General features: G+C 46.4%; 1 protein-coding gene across 1 annotated transcript in view; it reads left to right on the top strand.

Moving 5' to 3' along the window:
- The window catches only part of NAALADL1 (N-acetylated alpha-linked acidic dipeptidase like 1), a 32,392-nt gene that overhangs the window by 7,078 nt on the left and 7,497 nt on the right, over window positions 1–17,817 (top strand). The window contains exons 5-14 of the mRNA XM_063146242.1: window positions 393–582; window positions 1,164–1,257; window positions 2,977–3,081; window positions 4,250–4,335; window positions 6,646–6,765; window positions 7,764–7,849; window positions 9,213–9,276; window positions 12,873–12,940; window positions 15,458–15,549; window positions 16,287–16,377. Of these exons, the coding sequence (XP_063002312.1) occupies window positions 393–582; window positions 1,164–1,257; window positions 2,977–3,081; window positions 4,250–4,335; window positions 6,646–6,765; window positions 7,764–7,849; window positions 9,213–9,276; window positions 12,873–12,940; window positions 15,458–15,549; window positions 16,287–16,377 (996 nt within the window). The remainder of the gene's footprint in view (window positions 1–392; window positions 583–1,163; window positions 1,258–2,976; window positions 3,082–4,249; window positions 4,336–6,645; window positions 6,766–7,763; window positions 7,850–9,212; window positions 9,277–12,872; window positions 12,941–15,457; window positions 15,550–16,286; window positions 16,378–17,817) is intronic.

Raw genomic sequence — 17,817 nt, 5'->3', positions numbered from 1 at the left:
TGGCATTTTTCTAGGAAACAGCAAGAATGGAAATTGCACCCGTCTGGAAGCCTACAAGAATTGGAAGCTGGGAAAAGACACTTTGGAACACAGCTTGATTAGGAGAGTTAACCAAAGAGCAAAGGTCCATGTGCAATAGAATAGTTGACATGTTGGCACCCTGGATCACTTTTGGAGGGTGCGTGTGCTTGAAACTTTCTCAGTCCCATGTAACTATTTGGAAAGATTCACTCAGTACTTCCTAGCTAAAGCTAGAAGTTAAGCTAGAACAATGTTTTTATGTTGAATTACTATTTTATGTTAATGAACATTTCAAAAAATCAATTAAAGAAAAATGGTAGCTTCGATGCCCGACTCACCAATGTTTGCACACCTGTCCCCTCTCTTGGCAGGCCATCAACGGGGCCCAATTTGGCGTAATTGGAGTGGTGGTGTACACCGACCCAGCAGATATAAACGATGGCAAATCTTCGGCAGAGGACACCTACCCCAATTCGTGGTACATGCCATCCTCAGCCGTGGAGAGGGGTTCTTACAATGGTTATTTCGGAGACGCATTGACACCTTATTATCCGGCCAAAGGTGAGATCCGGGCTGGGGTGCCGTGCTCCAAATCCAGTGAAGGCTGGTGGCTCCAATGTCAGTGGGGCGGTGAATCTGCTCTGGGTTTCAGTTGGAGCTGGTCAGAACTCTAAAGGAGCTTCCGTCACTGGGATGAGACCATAAAGACTGATCTCTTCCGGCAGGCCTCCCCAGTTGAATTTTAAGATGCCTTTTTTAATCGTGTGCTGCTTTTAATGATGCACTGGTTTTAAACGTTTGAATTAGTTGTATGTATTTTATGGTGTTTTTATTTGTGTTGAAACAAATTATTATTATTATTATTATTATTATTATTATTATTATTATTATTATTATTATTTCAATATGACAAGAGGTGCAGATCTGGCGCAGGTCATTGGCCCAAGATCTAGTGTAGGGTGGGATTTTAGCACCCTCTTAAAGAAGCCTTCCTTCCTTCAGGGTGCTGTTGCACCGTGTCCTGCTTGTTCATCCCTGGCCGGTGGCTGGTTGTCCACTGTGTGCACAGAGCGCCGGACTAGATGGACCCTTGATCTGATCCAGCAGGGCTCTGCTTATGTTCCTCCTCTCTCCACTTGCAGATTTCACGTATAGGATTCCAGAGGACCAGATTACAGGAATTCCTCCGATCCCCACCCAACCCATTGGCTTTGGAGATGCCAGAAACCTAATCTGGTGAGCAACACTCTTTGATGCCTAGAAGAAGAATTTAAGGACATCTAAACAGCCCTGCTGGATCGGACCGAGGCTCCATCTAGTCCAGCGCTCTGTTCACCCAGTGGCCGACTAGCTGTCAATCAGGGACCCGCAAATAGGACACCCTGCAACTAGGGGTGTGCTCTGCTCCGGATCCCCGGATCCGAAGCGAAGCGGGCTGATTCGGACCTCCGAAGCCCGGTTCTGGAGCAGATCAGGTGAGGTCTGGATTGGCCCGAAGCAGTTTGGAACAGCCCGAAGTGATTTGGACCATTCCGAAGCTTTGGAGACAGGTAAGTGGGGAGGGGAGTTTACCTGGCTCCCCCATCTGCCACTGCTGGAGTCCATGAGGCGATGGCAGCAGAGCCAGGTAAGGGGGGGAGGGGGGCTTACCTGGGTCCGTCGTGGTCCGGGCGGTGGCTTCAGCTGTGGCCCAGACCTAAGGCCGGAAACTCTCCAAAAACAGCTGGAAGGTCTCAAACAGCTGGAGACCTACAAATTAATTGTTATTACTTCTAATCTTTTTTTTTTAAAAAATGGTATTTTTATTTGTATAAACTGTGTCCGAAGTGGCTCACAACATATCTAATGAAAAATAAATATAATTGACAAGATATCAAACAGCAAAATATATAACCACATTTAAAACAAAAAAAAATAGAAGCACTTATAAATAACTATAATGTTGGCAGATAAATGCATAGTAGAAAAACCTACCTGTCTATCTAATATCCAATAAAACTGAACTATTTTTATTTATTTTATTTATTTGAGGATTTTTATGCCGCCATTCAGCCGAAAAAGGCTCTCACGGCGGCTTACAAAAGTATTTCTTGACAGTCCCTGCCCACAGGCTTACAATCTAAAAGACATGACACAAAAGGAAAGGGGATTGGGAGGGAGGAGGAGAAGGAGGAGGGGGAAAAGGAAAGCAAATTCAGGCACTACAATCTTAGTTGGAAAGTTCAGCAGTTACAGGAGACAGCAGGAGGGAGGGGGCTCTCAGCTGGAGCTGGACCCAGGCACGGTGGAGAGGTGCCTGGCTGCTGCTTCCTCCCTCACTGGTGGCCTCTGCAGAGACAGTTGGTAGCAGGAGGGAGGGGGCTCTCAGCTGGAGCTGGACCCAGGCACGGTAGAGAGGTGCCTGGCTGCTGCTTCCTCCCTCACTTATTACTTGTTGGTAATCTTAAAGCATTGCTACATTAAGGGAAATTGCATTGTTTACCAGGGACTTTTCTGCTTCCTGGTTCTTTGGCATGATTGTTATGGGATGCATTACATGGGAAAAGAAGGGTGGCAGGGGGTTTGAATTGAATACTTCCCCTCCATTCAGTTCTATTGAGACAGCGCCATCTAGTGGTGGCAGATCCTGCTGTTTTCTACCTTTTATCACTTTTAAAAGGGGTTCTTTGTAACCTGGGATTTCTAGAGGGTTCTGCGGGAGGCGTCCTGGTTGTTGACGACGTCATGAAATCGACCCGAAAACTTCAGTGAGTGGCCAATCACGAGCGTGCAATAAATCGCTCATTTAGAGGCGCCCTCAATATCTGTTACTGCGAATGTTGTAAAAGTATTAGGAAAATAATACACTTCCCATTTCTCTCCCTACCCCCTGACTCTCCTAAACAAATACGAGTTAGGGGTTAGGCTGGCTGGTGTATCAAAGGACAACTCTTAAACTTTGTCTTGTACTTGCAGTAACCTGGATGGTCCTATAGCCGCGGACGCTTGGCAAGGGTCATTGGGTTGTGTCTACCACCTTGGACCAGGATTCCAGCAAAATGGCTCCTTCTCTAATACCAGGTATATCTAAATGGGAGTCCTCCACTGGAAGCAGGAAGTTATGGTCCTGAGGCTGAATCACCCAGAGTCAATTGCACGTCTACCAAACTGTGCTTTTATTTTGTTATTATTTATTTGCCATACTCTGGTTGCCCAGCTTTTGCTACCGTCCCCCCCACCCCCACATCCTAAAAGGCTGAAATATAAAGTGTTGGTTATCACCTTTAAAGCCCTATATGGTTTGGGTCCAGGCTACCTGCGGGATCGCCTTCTCCCATACAACTTCAAAGTGATTTTGATAGGCTGGAGGGCTGGGCTGAAAACAACAGAATGAAATTTAATAGGGATAAAGGCCAAGTTCTACATTTAGGAAATAGAAACCAAAGGCACAGTTACAAGATGGGGGATGCTTGGCTCAGCAATACTACAAACAAGAAGGATCTTGGAATTGTTGTAGATCGCAAGCTGAATATGAGCCAACAGTGCGATATGGCTGCAAGAAAGGCAAATGCTGTTTTGGGCTGCTTTAATAGAAGTAGAGCTTCCGAATCGCACGGGGTACTGGTTCCCCTCTATTAGGCCTCATCTTGAGTATTGCGTCGAGTTCTGGGCTCCACAATTCAAGAAGGACGCAGACAAGCTGGAGCGTGTTCAGAGGAGGGCGACCAGGATGATCAGGGGTCTGGAAACAAAGCCCTATGAAGAGAGACTGAAAGAACTGGGCATGTTTAGCCTGGAGAAGAGAAGATTGAGGAGACATGATAGCAGTCTTCCAATACTAGAAAGGTTGTCACAGAGAGGAGAGCCAGGATCTCTTCTTGATCCTCCCAGAGTGCAGGACACGGAATAATGGGCTCAAGTGACAGGAAGCCAGATTCTGGCTGGACCTCAGGAAAAACAACCTGACTGTAAGAGCAGTACGACAATGGAACCAGTTACCTAGGGAGGTGGTGGGCTCTCCCACACTAGAGGCCTTCAAGAGGCAGCTGGACAACCATCGGTCAGGGATGCTTTAAGGTGGATTCCTGCATTGAGCTGGGGGTTGGACTTGATGGCACTAGAGGCCCCTTCCAACTCTACTATTATATGATTCTATTACCTTTTCCTCTCTTCCCACCTAACCCTAACCCTTACCCTTGGCTCTTGCTCACCCCTGGTTTAACTGCACCTGCTTCCCTTTCCTCTCTAGCGATGTCCAGGTGAACGTTTATAACCAGAGGCAGATCAAAGCGTCTTCCAATGTGATGGGGCTGATACGAGGAAGCGTCGAACCTGGTGAGTTGTTCCGTGGTGCCTCCATCTTTACTGTCCTGTCTTCCTTGGACGGATCCACTCCAGGGCTTCACTTCTGCCACCTAGGAATTGTTAGGAATTGCAGATTGGGTTCCTCACCCAATCTCTTTGCTCCGATTGTCTTGGAAACACAGAGTTAACTCATTTATTAATAGGCAGAAAATTCTCTGCCATTTTCAGGGTCGCCCCATTCACTGGCTTAGCTTGGGCAGATGGAGCAAGGTAGGAGTTCAACTTTCAATCTTAAAGCAAAAAACCCTAATGAAAAAGTTACAGACGTTGCTAATCTCTAACAGCTTCTTTACATGAGGTTTTTATTGTGCACTTGTGATTGATCACTCGTGGTATTTTGTGGGTCCTTTGCACGTTGTCGACAACCTCCCGTGCTTTCTGATCCTTAGCAGAGCTTTTTTTCTGAAGGGGAAAGTGTGGCATTTAATTTCAATGGCAATTATTTTATAGTGCTTCAATGGCTCCTATATTTTTGACGTTCCACTATACTGCAGCTATACCACAGTGCCATCTAGTGGCTGTATAAGGAAACATATAGAACTTGCAAAGAAAGGAAATCCCTGAAAAAACGCCCATGTAAAAGAGCTGATCTTATTCCTGCAAAGAATCCAGAAGGTGTGGGATAAAAGCCTGGAATAATAATAATAATAATAATAATAATAACAACAACAACAATAACAACAACAACAACAACAATTTCTTACCTGCCTCTCCATTTTGATTGAGGCGGGGAACAACAGTAAATATAAAATACATAAAACTGAATTAAGAACATAATATACATTGTTGAAACATCCTAAAAACATCCTAAAAGAGAAGCCTTAAGTGTTACTTCAGCTATTTGGGTCTTAATAGCAGCAGCATACATCATCTGACACTCACTCACACCCGCACACAATTTCCCAAACCAGAGATCCATGTTTGAACACTCAATCTGAGCTCCTTTTAAAGATCAGAGGACTTTAAAGATCATCCAACCAGGATGATCAGGGGTCTGGAAACAAAGCCCTATGAAGAGAGACTGAAAGAACTGGGCCTGTTTAGCCTGGAGAAGAGAAGATTGAGGGGAGACATGAGAGCACTGTTCAAATACTTGAAAGGTTGCCACACAGAGGAGGGCCAGGAACTCTTCTCGATCCTCCCAGAGTGCAGGACACGGAATAACGGGCTCAAGTTAAAGGAAGCCAGATTCCAGCTGGACATCAGAAAAAACTTCCAGACTGTTAGAGCAGTACGACAATGGAACCAGTTACCTAGGGAGGTGCTGGGCTCTCCCACATTAGAGGCCTTCAAGAGGCAGCTGGACAACCAAGTATGCTTTAGGGTGGATTCCTGCATTGAGCAGGGGGTTGGACTCGATGGCCTTGTAGGTCCCTTCCAACTCTACTATTCTATGATTCTATCCATCTATTTATACCCCTTCCAGAATTATGAACACCTTGTTTGCATGTTGCTAGGTTGGTTCCTTCTGAGGCTTCATCCATTCATTCTGCACTAGCGTTGACTGAACAGCGCCGAAGTGCATTGAAACGCACCATATCATTTTTTAATGTAAGATCTGCTTTAAGGTATCACAAATTTAGTGATTCTCAGATTAATGGCCTCACAGAATTTCTGGGGATGTCACAATCCCATATTTTGGGAAGGAATCTCCTTCCCTCCAAAGCAAGAAAATCTTTGGGACATCTCCCCCCCCACCCCCAAGAAGCTCCGTTACTCTAAAAACTCATCACAAGTCTAAATATTTTCTCAATGTGTGTAAGGCTTTTTTGTTTGAGGAATTTTAATACGCTTTTTGGGTAATCTATTTTATTTTCAACAGTGGTGGTTCTAATGGAGCTGTCCAAAGTGCTGAATCTAATTTATTTATTTTTTGCCAATAGGGTTCACCACCTTGGATAGCACCTTTGTCATTACCTGCCCCAAGGCCAGGGGATGAGATGGGCTAGATATTAACAGAAAGCACAACCAATTGTACTACTAATCCCTTCTCTTTCCTTTGTTTCCTTCAAAATGCACTGGAATTGACTGAACAGCACTGAAGTGTATTGCCATGCATCGGGATTTTAGGGAGAGCTATTTCTTACATGAACTCTGGTACGAGGAAGACTCTGGTTAAAGGGGCTGCAGTGTGTCAAATTTAATGGAGTACAATAAAATATATCGTGAAGGCTGGGCATTTTTCTCTTCTGATGAGTTTATCTCTTTTCACGCTGCAGTCCAGCGCCAACGCTCACCTGCATTCCATTTTGGTGAAGTTTCTTCTCTCTCCTCCCCTAGACCGGTACGTCCTATATGGTAACCACCGGGACAGCTGGGTCCATGGAGCTATTGATCCCAGCAGCGGGACGGCTGTCATGCTGGAGGTCACTCGGGTTTTGGGCAAGATGGTGAGGGAAGGTGAGTGGTAGAATTTCTCTTTATGCTCTGGGCCCTAAAAACCCTTGATAGGTTTATTTATTTGCTTATTTACAGCATGTTTACCCCGTCCTTCTGCTAAAAAAGGCTCCCAGAGTGGATTATACAGATTAATAATAACAGAGGGCCTGCTCTCAGGTTTTAAATCTGAAAGACACAACATAAAAGGAAAAGGAGTGAGGAGGGAGGAGGAAAAAACAACAACCTCACACACCTGTTCTCATAGGTTTTATTTCTGGCAGGGAAGAGGCAGACGAGCAACATTGACATCCCACCTTTCTTCCATCATAGAATTCACGTTTATGTATTTGGGGCAGGCGTGGGTGGGGTGGCGCTCTCCCATCCAGCCAGCTTAGCTTCAGGAATGTAGCTATAAGTCGTATTCTCAGATCAGACCAGGGATATCTAGGATCTCAACTACCGAGGAAACCTTCTCCAGTCTGGTGCTCTCCAGAGGTGGACTGCAACTCAGGATGGGAGTTGTAGTCCTACATCTCTGGAAGGCAGTGGCTTGTGGATGGCTGGTCTTGGGTCTCTGTTCACAGTCAAGTTCAACATTTCATCCATTCATTCATTATATTTCTATTCCGCCCCATAGCTGAACTCTCTGGGCAGTTCACAAAAATGAAAACCCGTTAAAGCACATTATATGAAGTACAAAAAAGTATGTACATAAAATCATAGAAACACAGACAGACAGCCCATACCTAAAAGCAATTTGTGAACTATCAGCCAAGGACGACCCCAGGCCCTAATTAAAACTCAATGCCTGAAAGAAGAGGGCAGTTTTAACCTGGTGCTGAAAAGGTGACAAAGTTGGCACCAGACGAGCCTCATTGGGGAGATCATTCCATAATTGGGGGGGCACCACTGAGAAGGCCCTGTCTCTTAACAACCCTGAGAAAACAACAGTTGTTTCCTCAGGGTTGTTATCCTGGGCTAAGAACCACCCTGGCTTTTGTTTTTCCTTTTCCTTTCAGGGAAGTGGCGCCCACGAAGGTCCATTATTTTCGGCAGCTGGGGCGCTGAGGAATTCGGTCTCATCGGTTCTACCGAGTACACAGAGGTAAAAGAACCAGAAGTGTTTGTGTGTGTGTGTGAGAGAGAGAGAGAGAGCGCGTGCGGGAAAAAAAGAAGAGTTTCTTTATCCCAATTCTCAGGGATCTAAATCAGGGATGTTGAACTCCTTTTAGCCTGAGGGTCTGGATTCAATCTTAGGAGACGCTCCAGGGGTGGGCGGGGCCAACAGGGAAGGGGCGGAGTTCGGAACAAAAATGGGGAGGCTGATATACCAGCATAGTTTAACTTACAGCTAGGAAACTCCCAAATGAACTTCAGAAATCTGGATTAGGATCCCAAGTGGGCAGGATTTAGCCCACAGGGCTGAGCTTTAATGCCCTTGGATAATAAATAACTCCGCATGCTTCCGGACACTAGGGGGCAATAGAGAATGTGTTGCAGCAACAACCATTTTTCTTGTTTGTGCCCCATGTTGTGCTATAGCTTTATCATTTCCTTTTTCCTGCTCCCTCTTCCTTTCCCCGCTCCTGCCTCTGCAACAAGCTCCGTGTGTTCTTTCCAGAAAGGAAGCAAGTGACCATATCTCAGGCCTTTGCTGACGGACGCTCACATATCCAGCGTTAGGGGATGCTGGTAGTTAAACAGTGTTAGATAGTAGGGGGTGTGCTCCACTCTGTTATGGATCCCCGAATCCGAAGCAAAGCGGGCCGATCCGGACCTCTTAAGCCTGGTTCTGGAGCGGATCGGGGGAGGCCCGGATTGACACGAAGCGGTTCGGACCGTTCTGAAGCGGTTTGGATCGTTCTGAAGCGATTCAGACCGTTCCAAAGCTTTGGAGCCAGGTAAGTGGGGAGGGGAGCTTACCTGGCTCCCCTGCCTGCTGCCGCCATGGTCCGTGCGGCAACCGTGGCAGAGCCAGGTAAGTGGGGGAGGGGGGCTTACCTGGCTCCATCATCCACCGCGGTCCGTGCGGTGGCTTCAACTGTCGCCCACACCTAAGGCCAGAAATAGGCCACTTACCTGGCTGGACGACAGAGCCAGGTAAGTGGGGGAGGGGGGAGGTCCGGATCAGGATCCAAAGCCGTTCGGGGAGGGCGTGCACAGCCCTATTAGATAGCCTTGTGCGTAAAACCACTCATAATGTAAGTTAATTTGAACTTCTTCAAAACTGGCTCTAGCCTGCATTTATTCCCTCTAATACTAAAGGAGGCGTTACCACGCTTTCTGTATATAAGGCAACCCTGCTGCAGTCAGACTTTCCCACAATTTGCAGAACTTGAGATGATTCTGACTGGTTGCTGACCAGAACAAGGGAAGATAAGAATCAAGAGGAATAATAAACGGGCCAGTTCTAGCATCAATGTCCTTAAGAAAAGGAACTTTGAGAATTCTCGCTCTCCCCCCCACAGGAATTTTACAGCAAACTACAAGAGCGCAGCGTGGCTTACATCAATGTGGACATTGCAGTCTTTGGTAAGCAACACCATTATTATTATTATTATTATTATTATTATTATTATTATTATTGAAATGGTATCCAAAGATATCAGGTCATTGTACAAATTAATACTCACAAATGGTCAAAGAATCCTAAAAATGCAATTAAAAAAGCCCAAATGGCCATAAAACAATGTAAAAGGCATTAAAATATAAATGGACAAATTAACCTGCTGAAAATTCCCAGGTGAACAAAAAGGTTTTAACCTGGTATTGAAAAGATTGTAAAGATTCTGAAACGCACAAGGGGTGGATGATACTAGGGCTGTGAATGGACACCCCCGATCCGCTTCGTGGCCTGATCTGGAACTTCTGGATCGGGCCTGATCTGCTTTGGGCCGCAGCTCCACCGCCGTCGCTGCATGGATGGTGCCACCGCCAGGTAAGCCAACCCCCCCTTACCTGTGTCCACCGTCGCGGGCTTCAATTGAGGCCCCAGCTTGAAGCTGGAAGAGGCCTCGGCCTTCACTTCCGGCTTCAACTGGAGCCTCAATTGAAGCCCATGACAGACGCAGGTAAGCCTCCCTTCTCCCTGCCCCCTTACCTGGCTCCGCTGCTGCTGCATGGACAGCGGCGCCAGGTAGACCAACCCCCCTGCCTTCTTACCTGCATCTGTCACGGTCCGTCATGGGCTTCAATTGAGGCTCCGGCTTGAAGCCAGAAGAGGCCTCGGCCTTCACTTCTGGTGTCAACCGGGGCCTCAATTGAAGCCCGCGACAGACTCAGGTAAGCCTCCCTCCTCCCTTACCTGGCTCCGCTGCCACCTCATGGACAGCGGTGCCAGGTAGGCCAATCCCCCACCCCCTTACATGCGTCCATTGTGGTCCATCGTGGGCTTCAATTGAGGCTGCGGCCTTCTCTTCCGCTTGAAGCCGGGGCCTCAATTGAAACCCGTGATGGACACAGGTAAGCCTCTCTCCTCCCTGCCCCATTACCTGGCTCCATCACTGTCACCGTCGCCAGATGACCCCCCCCCCCCCACTTACCTGCATCCGGAGCTCCAGATTGAGGCGATCCTCTTCGCCTCGATCTGCAGCCCCCCGACTCGCTTCTCCTCCACCTTTTCCGGAGGCGAATCAGGCTGCCTCACTATTGCTTCTCCAGCCCAAAGAGAAGCGGAGCACAGCCCTAGATGATACCTTGAGGAGAAAGTACTTGCACACTGTTTGCACACGTTTAAGCTGCAAGGATGAACTTACTACACTGTTGCAATGATCATTGAAGAAGTAATCCTGCACGTTGTGGAGGGACCCCAAAGGGTGGGTCCCCTTTGTTCGATGAGTGGTGGTCAAAGCCTCTCAAGACACAATTTCTCTCTCTTTAGAAAGTTTAATACAAGCAGCGCTGCAAGGCGGTAGCCCTCAGAGGACCTGAGGAACTGCCCACTAATTTCAGGAAAGGCTAACGTATTTATAGGCTCAGTTTCCCCTTAGAAACAACGGCAGAACCTTCCCGCCAATCATAATACAGTTTTGCAATACAGTAACCAATGATAGACAAGGCATGTATGCATGTGCAGAGTGCAAATAATTCTAAGACTAGAAAAACAATACGTAGATGGGTATTGCAATCATTTAAGCAACCATATATCCGTCTGTTTCCTTTTTGCGCTTTAGCTTGCTTTGAAAGTATCTCATTCCATCCTCTGTTTCTGCTGAGACACCGTCCTGTGACATGTATTTCGACGTAGACCGTTAGTTGTGAAAATGGTTGCAGTCTTAATATATGTCAGTTACGCTGAAAGCATGGATCTTCTGATTTGTAATGAAAAAGCCAAAGCAGTTTATTTTCTTAGACCTGTGGGCCTAGGTAAAAAAAGACCACCCGTCTTGATTTCCTCAACAGCGGGTTTAGACAGGAAAAAAAGTCCTACAACTCTGATGAACTCTACTCACGGATCAACAGCCCTTCATAGGAAAAAGGCGCCTCGCCTCTGCTGTAACAGCGAGTTGGTAAGGCTGGAATTAGCAATATTTATTTATTTATTTATTTATTTCATTGTTATACCGCCCAATAGCCGAAGCTCTCTGGGCGGTTCACAAAAATTAAAACCATAATAAAACAACCAACAGGTTAAAAGCACCAATACAAAATACAGTATAAAAAGCACAACCAGGATAAAAAAACCATGCAGCAAAATTGATATAAAATTAAAATACAGAGTTAAAACAGTAAAATTTAAATTTAAGTTAAAATTAAGTGTTAAAATACTGAGAGAATAAAAAGGTCTTCAGCTGGCGACGAAAGGAGTGCAGTGTAGGCGCCAGGCGGACCTCTCTGGGGAGCTCATTCCGCAACCGGGGTGCCACAGCAGAGAAGGCCCTCCTCCTAGTAGCCACCTGCCTCACTTCCTTTGGCAGGGGTTCACGGAGAAAGACCCCTGTGGATGATCTTAAGGTCCGGGCAGGCACATATGGGAGGAGGCATTCCTTCAAATAACCTGGCCCCAAACCATTTAGGGCTTTAAATGTCAATACCAGCACTTTGAATCGGGCCCGGACCTGGACTGGCAGCCAATGAAGTTGTAAAAGGACTGGCGTGATGTGGTCTTGCCGGCCAGTCCCTGTTAGTAAACGGGCTGCCCTGTTTTGTACCAGCTGAAGCTTCCGGACCGTTTTCAAAGGCAGCCCCACGTATAACGCATTGCAGTAATCCAAACGAGAGGTTATCAGAGCATGGATCACTGTAGCTAGGCTATCTCTGTCCAGATAAGGGTGTAGTTGGTATAAAGCTGATAAAAGGTGCTCTTTGCCACTGAGTTCACCTGTGACAGTTCTGGATCCAAGAGCACCCCCAAACTACGGACCCGATCCTTTAGGGAGAGTGCAACCCCATCCAGGACAGGGCAAACATCACCTCGCCGGACAGATGAACCACCCGCTAACAGTACCTCCGTCTTGTCTGGATTGAGTCCCAGTTTGTTAGCCGCTATCTGCAAATCAATATTGTTTGTCGCTATCTGCAAATCAAAGCATAACAGTAGGGTCTGGTTAAAAATAAAAATAAAGTTGACCCCCGTAGGACAGGGTGAAGCCTTTCAAATTCGGTGGAGATTTGTGAACAAGTAAACAGAGATACAGTGTTTCCTCTTCTTTTTCCTGCCTTTCTTTTCCCTTCGCAAAAAAGTGTGAGTAAGGCGAAAAAGGTCCCAAGTCCTCAAGATCTCTGCTGCTGATTTTTCAAACGGCCCGGCTCTCGTCTTTTGAAAGGAGTCCGTGTCTCTTTTTTCAGCTGCCTTTCCTCCCATCCCTGTCTACAGTGCATGCTGGGAGAAAACTGCTCCTGTTGAACTGTGCCTGACGCACAGCTATTACCGTATTTCTTCGATTGTAAGACGCACACTAATTTCAGTACCACTAACAGAACCCCCCCCCCAAGACACACCCACGATTCTAAGACGCACCCCATTTTTAGAGATGTTTATATGGGGGGGGGGAAGTGCGTCTTAGAATCGAAGAAATAGGGTAAAAGCAAAACTGAGCTGCCGCCATAAACAGAAGCTGGCAACCTTTGCTCAATACCCCTTTTTGGTGGGAGAGTTTCTTCTAACGCACCTTTTTCTCCTTTGACAGCCAATGCTACCTTGAGGGCGCAAGCCACACCGCCTGCTCAAAGTGTTATTTTTGCAGCTACTCAGCAGGTAACGCTGGACAGGTGACGAGGGTGGGGGTTAAATGCTCTCAGGACCATTATTTATTTATTTATTTATTTAGCACCAACAATGTCCTTGGTGCTGTACAGAATATACAAATAAAACAGCGATACCCTGCCTAGAGGCTCACAGTCTAAAATCACATTAAAACATATGAAGGGGGGAAGGGGTTACACAAAACAGAAATAAAGGAATAATCAGAGCAATGAGAACAGTAAATCAGGCTAAAATACCAAAAGCTATGGATGTGCAGAGTGCAAATGCACATCCAATGCTAGAATAATTATTTCCAGCAAAATAATGGGCCTGTTCAGATCATAGAATCATAGAATCATAGAATAGCAGAGCTGGAAGGGGCCTACAAGGCCATCGGGTCCAACCCCCTGCTCAATGCAGGAATCCACCCTAAAGCATCCCTGACAGATGGTTGTCCAGCTGCCTCCTGAATGACTCTAGTGTGGGAGAGCCCAACACCTCCCTAGGTCGCTGGTTCCATTGTCATACTGCTTTAACAGTCAGGAAGTTTTTCCTGATGTGCAGCCGGAATCTGGCTTCCTTTAACTTGAACCCATTATTCCGTGTCCTGCACTCTGGGAGGATCGAGAAGAGATCCTGCCCCTCCTCTGCATGACAACCTTTCCAGTCTTTGAAGAGTGCTCTCATGTCTCCCCTCAATCTTCTCTTCTCCAGGCTAAACAGGCCCAGTTCTTTCAGCCTCTCTTCATAGGGCTTTGTTTGACATGCTAAGCCATGGTTAGGCCACTAACCATGAGCATTTGTTTATTTATATTATTATTATTATTATTATTATTATTATTATTATTATTATTAATAATATCCCACCTTTTTTCCTTAAGGAACCCAAGGTGGTGTACATAACCCTCCTCCTCTACATTTCTATCCTCACAACAACCCTGTGAGGTAGGTTGGGCTGAGAATTTGTGACTGGCCCAAAGTGACCCAGTGGGTTTTCACGGCTGAGTGGGGACTCGAACCCGGATCTCCTGACTCCCAGTCCAACACCTTAGCCACTACACCACACTGGCATAGTTAACCTGTGCTTATGTAGTCACCACAGTTAGGAAAAACGGCATTCACACAACACTATCAGCCATCATGGTTAGCTCAAAACACTTAACATTTATGTCTTAGGCAACATAGGGTGACCCTATGAAAAGGAGGACTGGGCTCCTGTATCTTTAACAGCTGTATAGAAAAGGGAATTTCAGCAGGTGTCCTTTGTATGCATGTAGGAGCCCTGCCTAGCATGACCAGATACAAGAGAGGGCAGGGCTCCTGCAGCTTTAACTGTTGTGATGAAGAGGGAATTTCACCAGGGGCTGCATGCGTACAAAGGACACTCGCTGAAATCCCCTTTTCCTATACAACTGTCAAAGATACAGGAGCCCTGTCCTCCTTTCCATAGGGTCACCCTAAGACAACATGCTAAGCCATGGTTAGGCCATTAACCCTTTTGCAGCAAATGGTTAGTGAGCATGTTTAAATGGTGGTTACGCTAAGCCAGAAATACTAGATCTCTAAATCCCAGCTTCTGAGAAATAACAGAAGCTTTTGAGTTTCCAGAAACTGGGTCTTGCTGGAAATAGAATGTTGGAAAAGGTTAATATCGGTCCGGTTTCCCAAGGACGTTCCAACGTGGCAGTTGGAGCAAGGATCTTGTAGTACAGGCTGGTAAAAGGGGAAAGAAAGACAGAAATATCCTATATGATGAGGGTGAGAAAAGCTGTGTCTCTCCCTGGTCTGGAATCCCTGCGTTCTGTGCAAAAGAGGACAGGGCTCCAGAGGCATCTGGATTTAGCAAAATCGGCGTAGCGTCACCTGTGTGGCAAACTACACCTGCTGAAATTCCCCCTTCCATGCAACTATGAAGGACACAAGAGGACCAGGCCGCTTTCACACCAGGGCACTCATAGAACCATAGAATAGCAGAGTTGGAAGGGGCCTAAAAGGCCATTGAGTCCAACCCCTGCTCAGTGCAGGAATCCACCTTCAAGCATCCCTGACAGATGGCTCTCCAGCTGCCTCTTGAAGGCTTCGAGTGTGGGAGAGCCCACCACCTCCCTAGGTAACTGGTTCCATTGTCGTACTGCTCTGACAATCAGGAAGCTTTTCCTGATGTCCAGCCGGAATCTGGCTTCCTATAACTTGAGCAGCTGGTGCACACAGGCTTACTGCCTCGAATACTGGAGGTAGCACATAGCCATCAGAGCTAGTAGCTATTAATAGCCTCCTTCTCCAGGGATTTATCCAACCCCCTTTTCAAGCCATCCAAATTGGGGGGGGGGCATCACTACATCTTGTGGCAGTGAGTTCCATCATTTAACTCTGTGCTGTGTGAAGAAGCCCTTCCTTTTCTCTGCCCTGAATCCCCCACGTTCCGGCTCAATGGGATGATGCCTTAGGGCTAGGGTTAGGGTTTCCAGTGTGGCCTCAACCTTGCTGAAAGGGGATGTCTTGAATTACCCACCTGCTTTTCCTCCCTAGGTCAAGACGCCAGCAGATACGTCCGTGTCCGTCTATGAAAACTGGAAACGCCACTTCAACCGAAGCAGCCCGAACTATGGAAGCATCCCCAGGTAAAAGGTTTGGGGGCAAACCATTGAGGCTCTTCTTCCCCTATCTCCTCTCAATTCCCTTGAACATCAGAACACAAGAAGTGTCCTGAAGCTGGATCAGACCAAGGGTCCATCTAGTCCAACGCTCTGTTCACACAGGGGCCAAGCAGCTGTCAACCAGGGACCCACAAGCAGGACATGAGTGCAACAACACCCACTCTCCCATGTTCCCCAACAACTGGTGTATACCAGTTTTTTTGTAAACCGCCTAGAGACCTTCAGCTATGGGGCGGTATATAAATGAAATAAATAAATAAATAAGTATACAAAATTACTGACCCTGATCCTGGAGGGAAGCATATTGCCATGGGGACTAGTAGCCATGGCTACCCTTCTTCTCCAGGAGTTCATCCAATTGCCTTTTAAAGCCATCCAGATTGGTGGCCATCACTACATCTTGTGGCAGTGAGTTCCATAGTTTAACCCTGCATGGTGTGAAGAAGTCCTTCCTTTTATCTGTCCTGAATCTTCCACCCATCAGCTTCATGGGATGACCTCGTTGAGTTCTAGTATTCTGAGAGAGAGAGAGAGAGAGAAATGTCTCCCTATCCACATTTTCCATAGAATTTTTATACCCCATTCCTAGGGGTGATTAGCAACAACCCAGCCTGTGCCAGGGCAGAAGCCCTGAAGGCTGCATGTTCTAGTCCCATCATGGAGAGATACTTCTCAACTTCCTGTCTTTCTCCCTCGTTCAGTTTAGGGGCTCTGGGTGCTGGCAGCGATTTCGCCCCATTTATTCATTACTTGGGCATCACGTCCATGGACATTGCTTACACCTACGATCGGGTAAGAGCTTTTTGATGTGAACAGTTTATTGCACACTCACGACTGGCCACTCCTGGAAGTTTGCGGGTCCTGTACATGACGCTGCCAACCCCCAGGACATCTCCTGTGCTTTCCCCCTTCTCGCTTTAAAAAAAGATCGGAGATAATGCGCTATTTAAAATTATTGCGGGGTATCGTGGGCCACTAGAGGGCGATGTTTCATTCCACTTTATGGAGCATTACCCAGAGGGGAAATTTCCAATTACAAGTCACGTGGTCACCATTGGTCACCATCTAAAGGAGCCGTAGTCAACATAGGATGACCCCAGAAAAAAAATGGTAAGGATGAGAGGTTTTTTTCCCCTTAGAGACGCTCTTAGGGGTGCAGAATCTCACCCCTGGGTGCCAAATCTGGCCTTCCAGGATTCCCCCAGAAGACTAGTTCTCAGCCTGAAAGAAGTTCCCTGCTCCCGCTCTATACACAACCCAATTGACCCCTGATATCTTCCAAGGAGGCTTTGACGGTCGTCCCAAGACCAACCGTGTGTTGCGATGTAATGGCAGTTAAGCAGGCCTTCTCAGTAGTGGCCCCGACTTTCCAGAATATTCCTCCAAATATAGTTCAAGAGGTGGGAACTGTGGCAATCTTTTAACACCTGTTGAAGACATATCGGTTCATGCAGGCTTTCCCTGACTTTTCATTGACCACAACACCACTCTGTTCTACTGTTTTGGTTGTAATGTTTTTGATGCAGTTTTTTTTAATTTTATCTTGTTTTTCCACTGGTTTTTATACGGTATTCGATATAAACTGCTTAGAGATTTTAGGATATCAAATGGTCAGTAGAGGCTGGTGGCTCTGATATCAGTGGGGCGATGAATCCGCTCTCATTTCAGTCAGAACCATCAGAACTCTGAAAGAGTTATCCAACATGTTGAACTCTACCTGGGAGAACTGTTGTTGTTTAAACGGATACTGTTGTTTTTATATTTTTGATGGTTTTAAATTTTGTATACTTTTTTTGAATGTTCACTGTTTTTAACTTTTGTAAACCGCCCAGAGAGCTTCGGTTATGGGGCGGTATATAAATTTAATAAATATCTCCAAAATGTATTCAGCACCTTGGATAGCTTCTTTAGATTAACTACTTCTGACTGAAACCCAGAGCCAGTGTGGCCTAGTGGTTAGAGTGTTGGACTGGGAGTCAGGAGATCCGGGTTTGAGTCCCCACTCGGCCATGGAAACCCACAGGGTGACTTTGGGCCAGTCACAAACTCTCAGCCCAACCTACCTCACAGGGTTGTTGTTGTGAGGATAAAATAGAGAGAAGGATTAGGTACGCCCCTTTGGGTTCCTTGAAGGAAAATAAGGTGGGATATAAATGCAACAACAATAATAGTAGTAGTAGTAGTAGTAATAATAATAATAATAATAATAATAATAATAATAATAATACACTG

Source organism: Elgaria multicarinata, chromosome 21 (assembly GCF_023053635.1).
Source record: "Elgaria multicarinata webbii isolate HBS135686 ecotype San Diego chromosome 21, rElgMul1.1.pri, whole genome shotgun sequence".
Classification (NCBI taxonomy): domain Eukaryota; kingdom Metazoa; phylum Chordata; class Lepidosauria; order Squamata; family Anguidae; genus Elgaria; species Elgaria multicarinata.
This window is presented reverse-complemented; position numbering and strand designations above follow the sequence as displayed.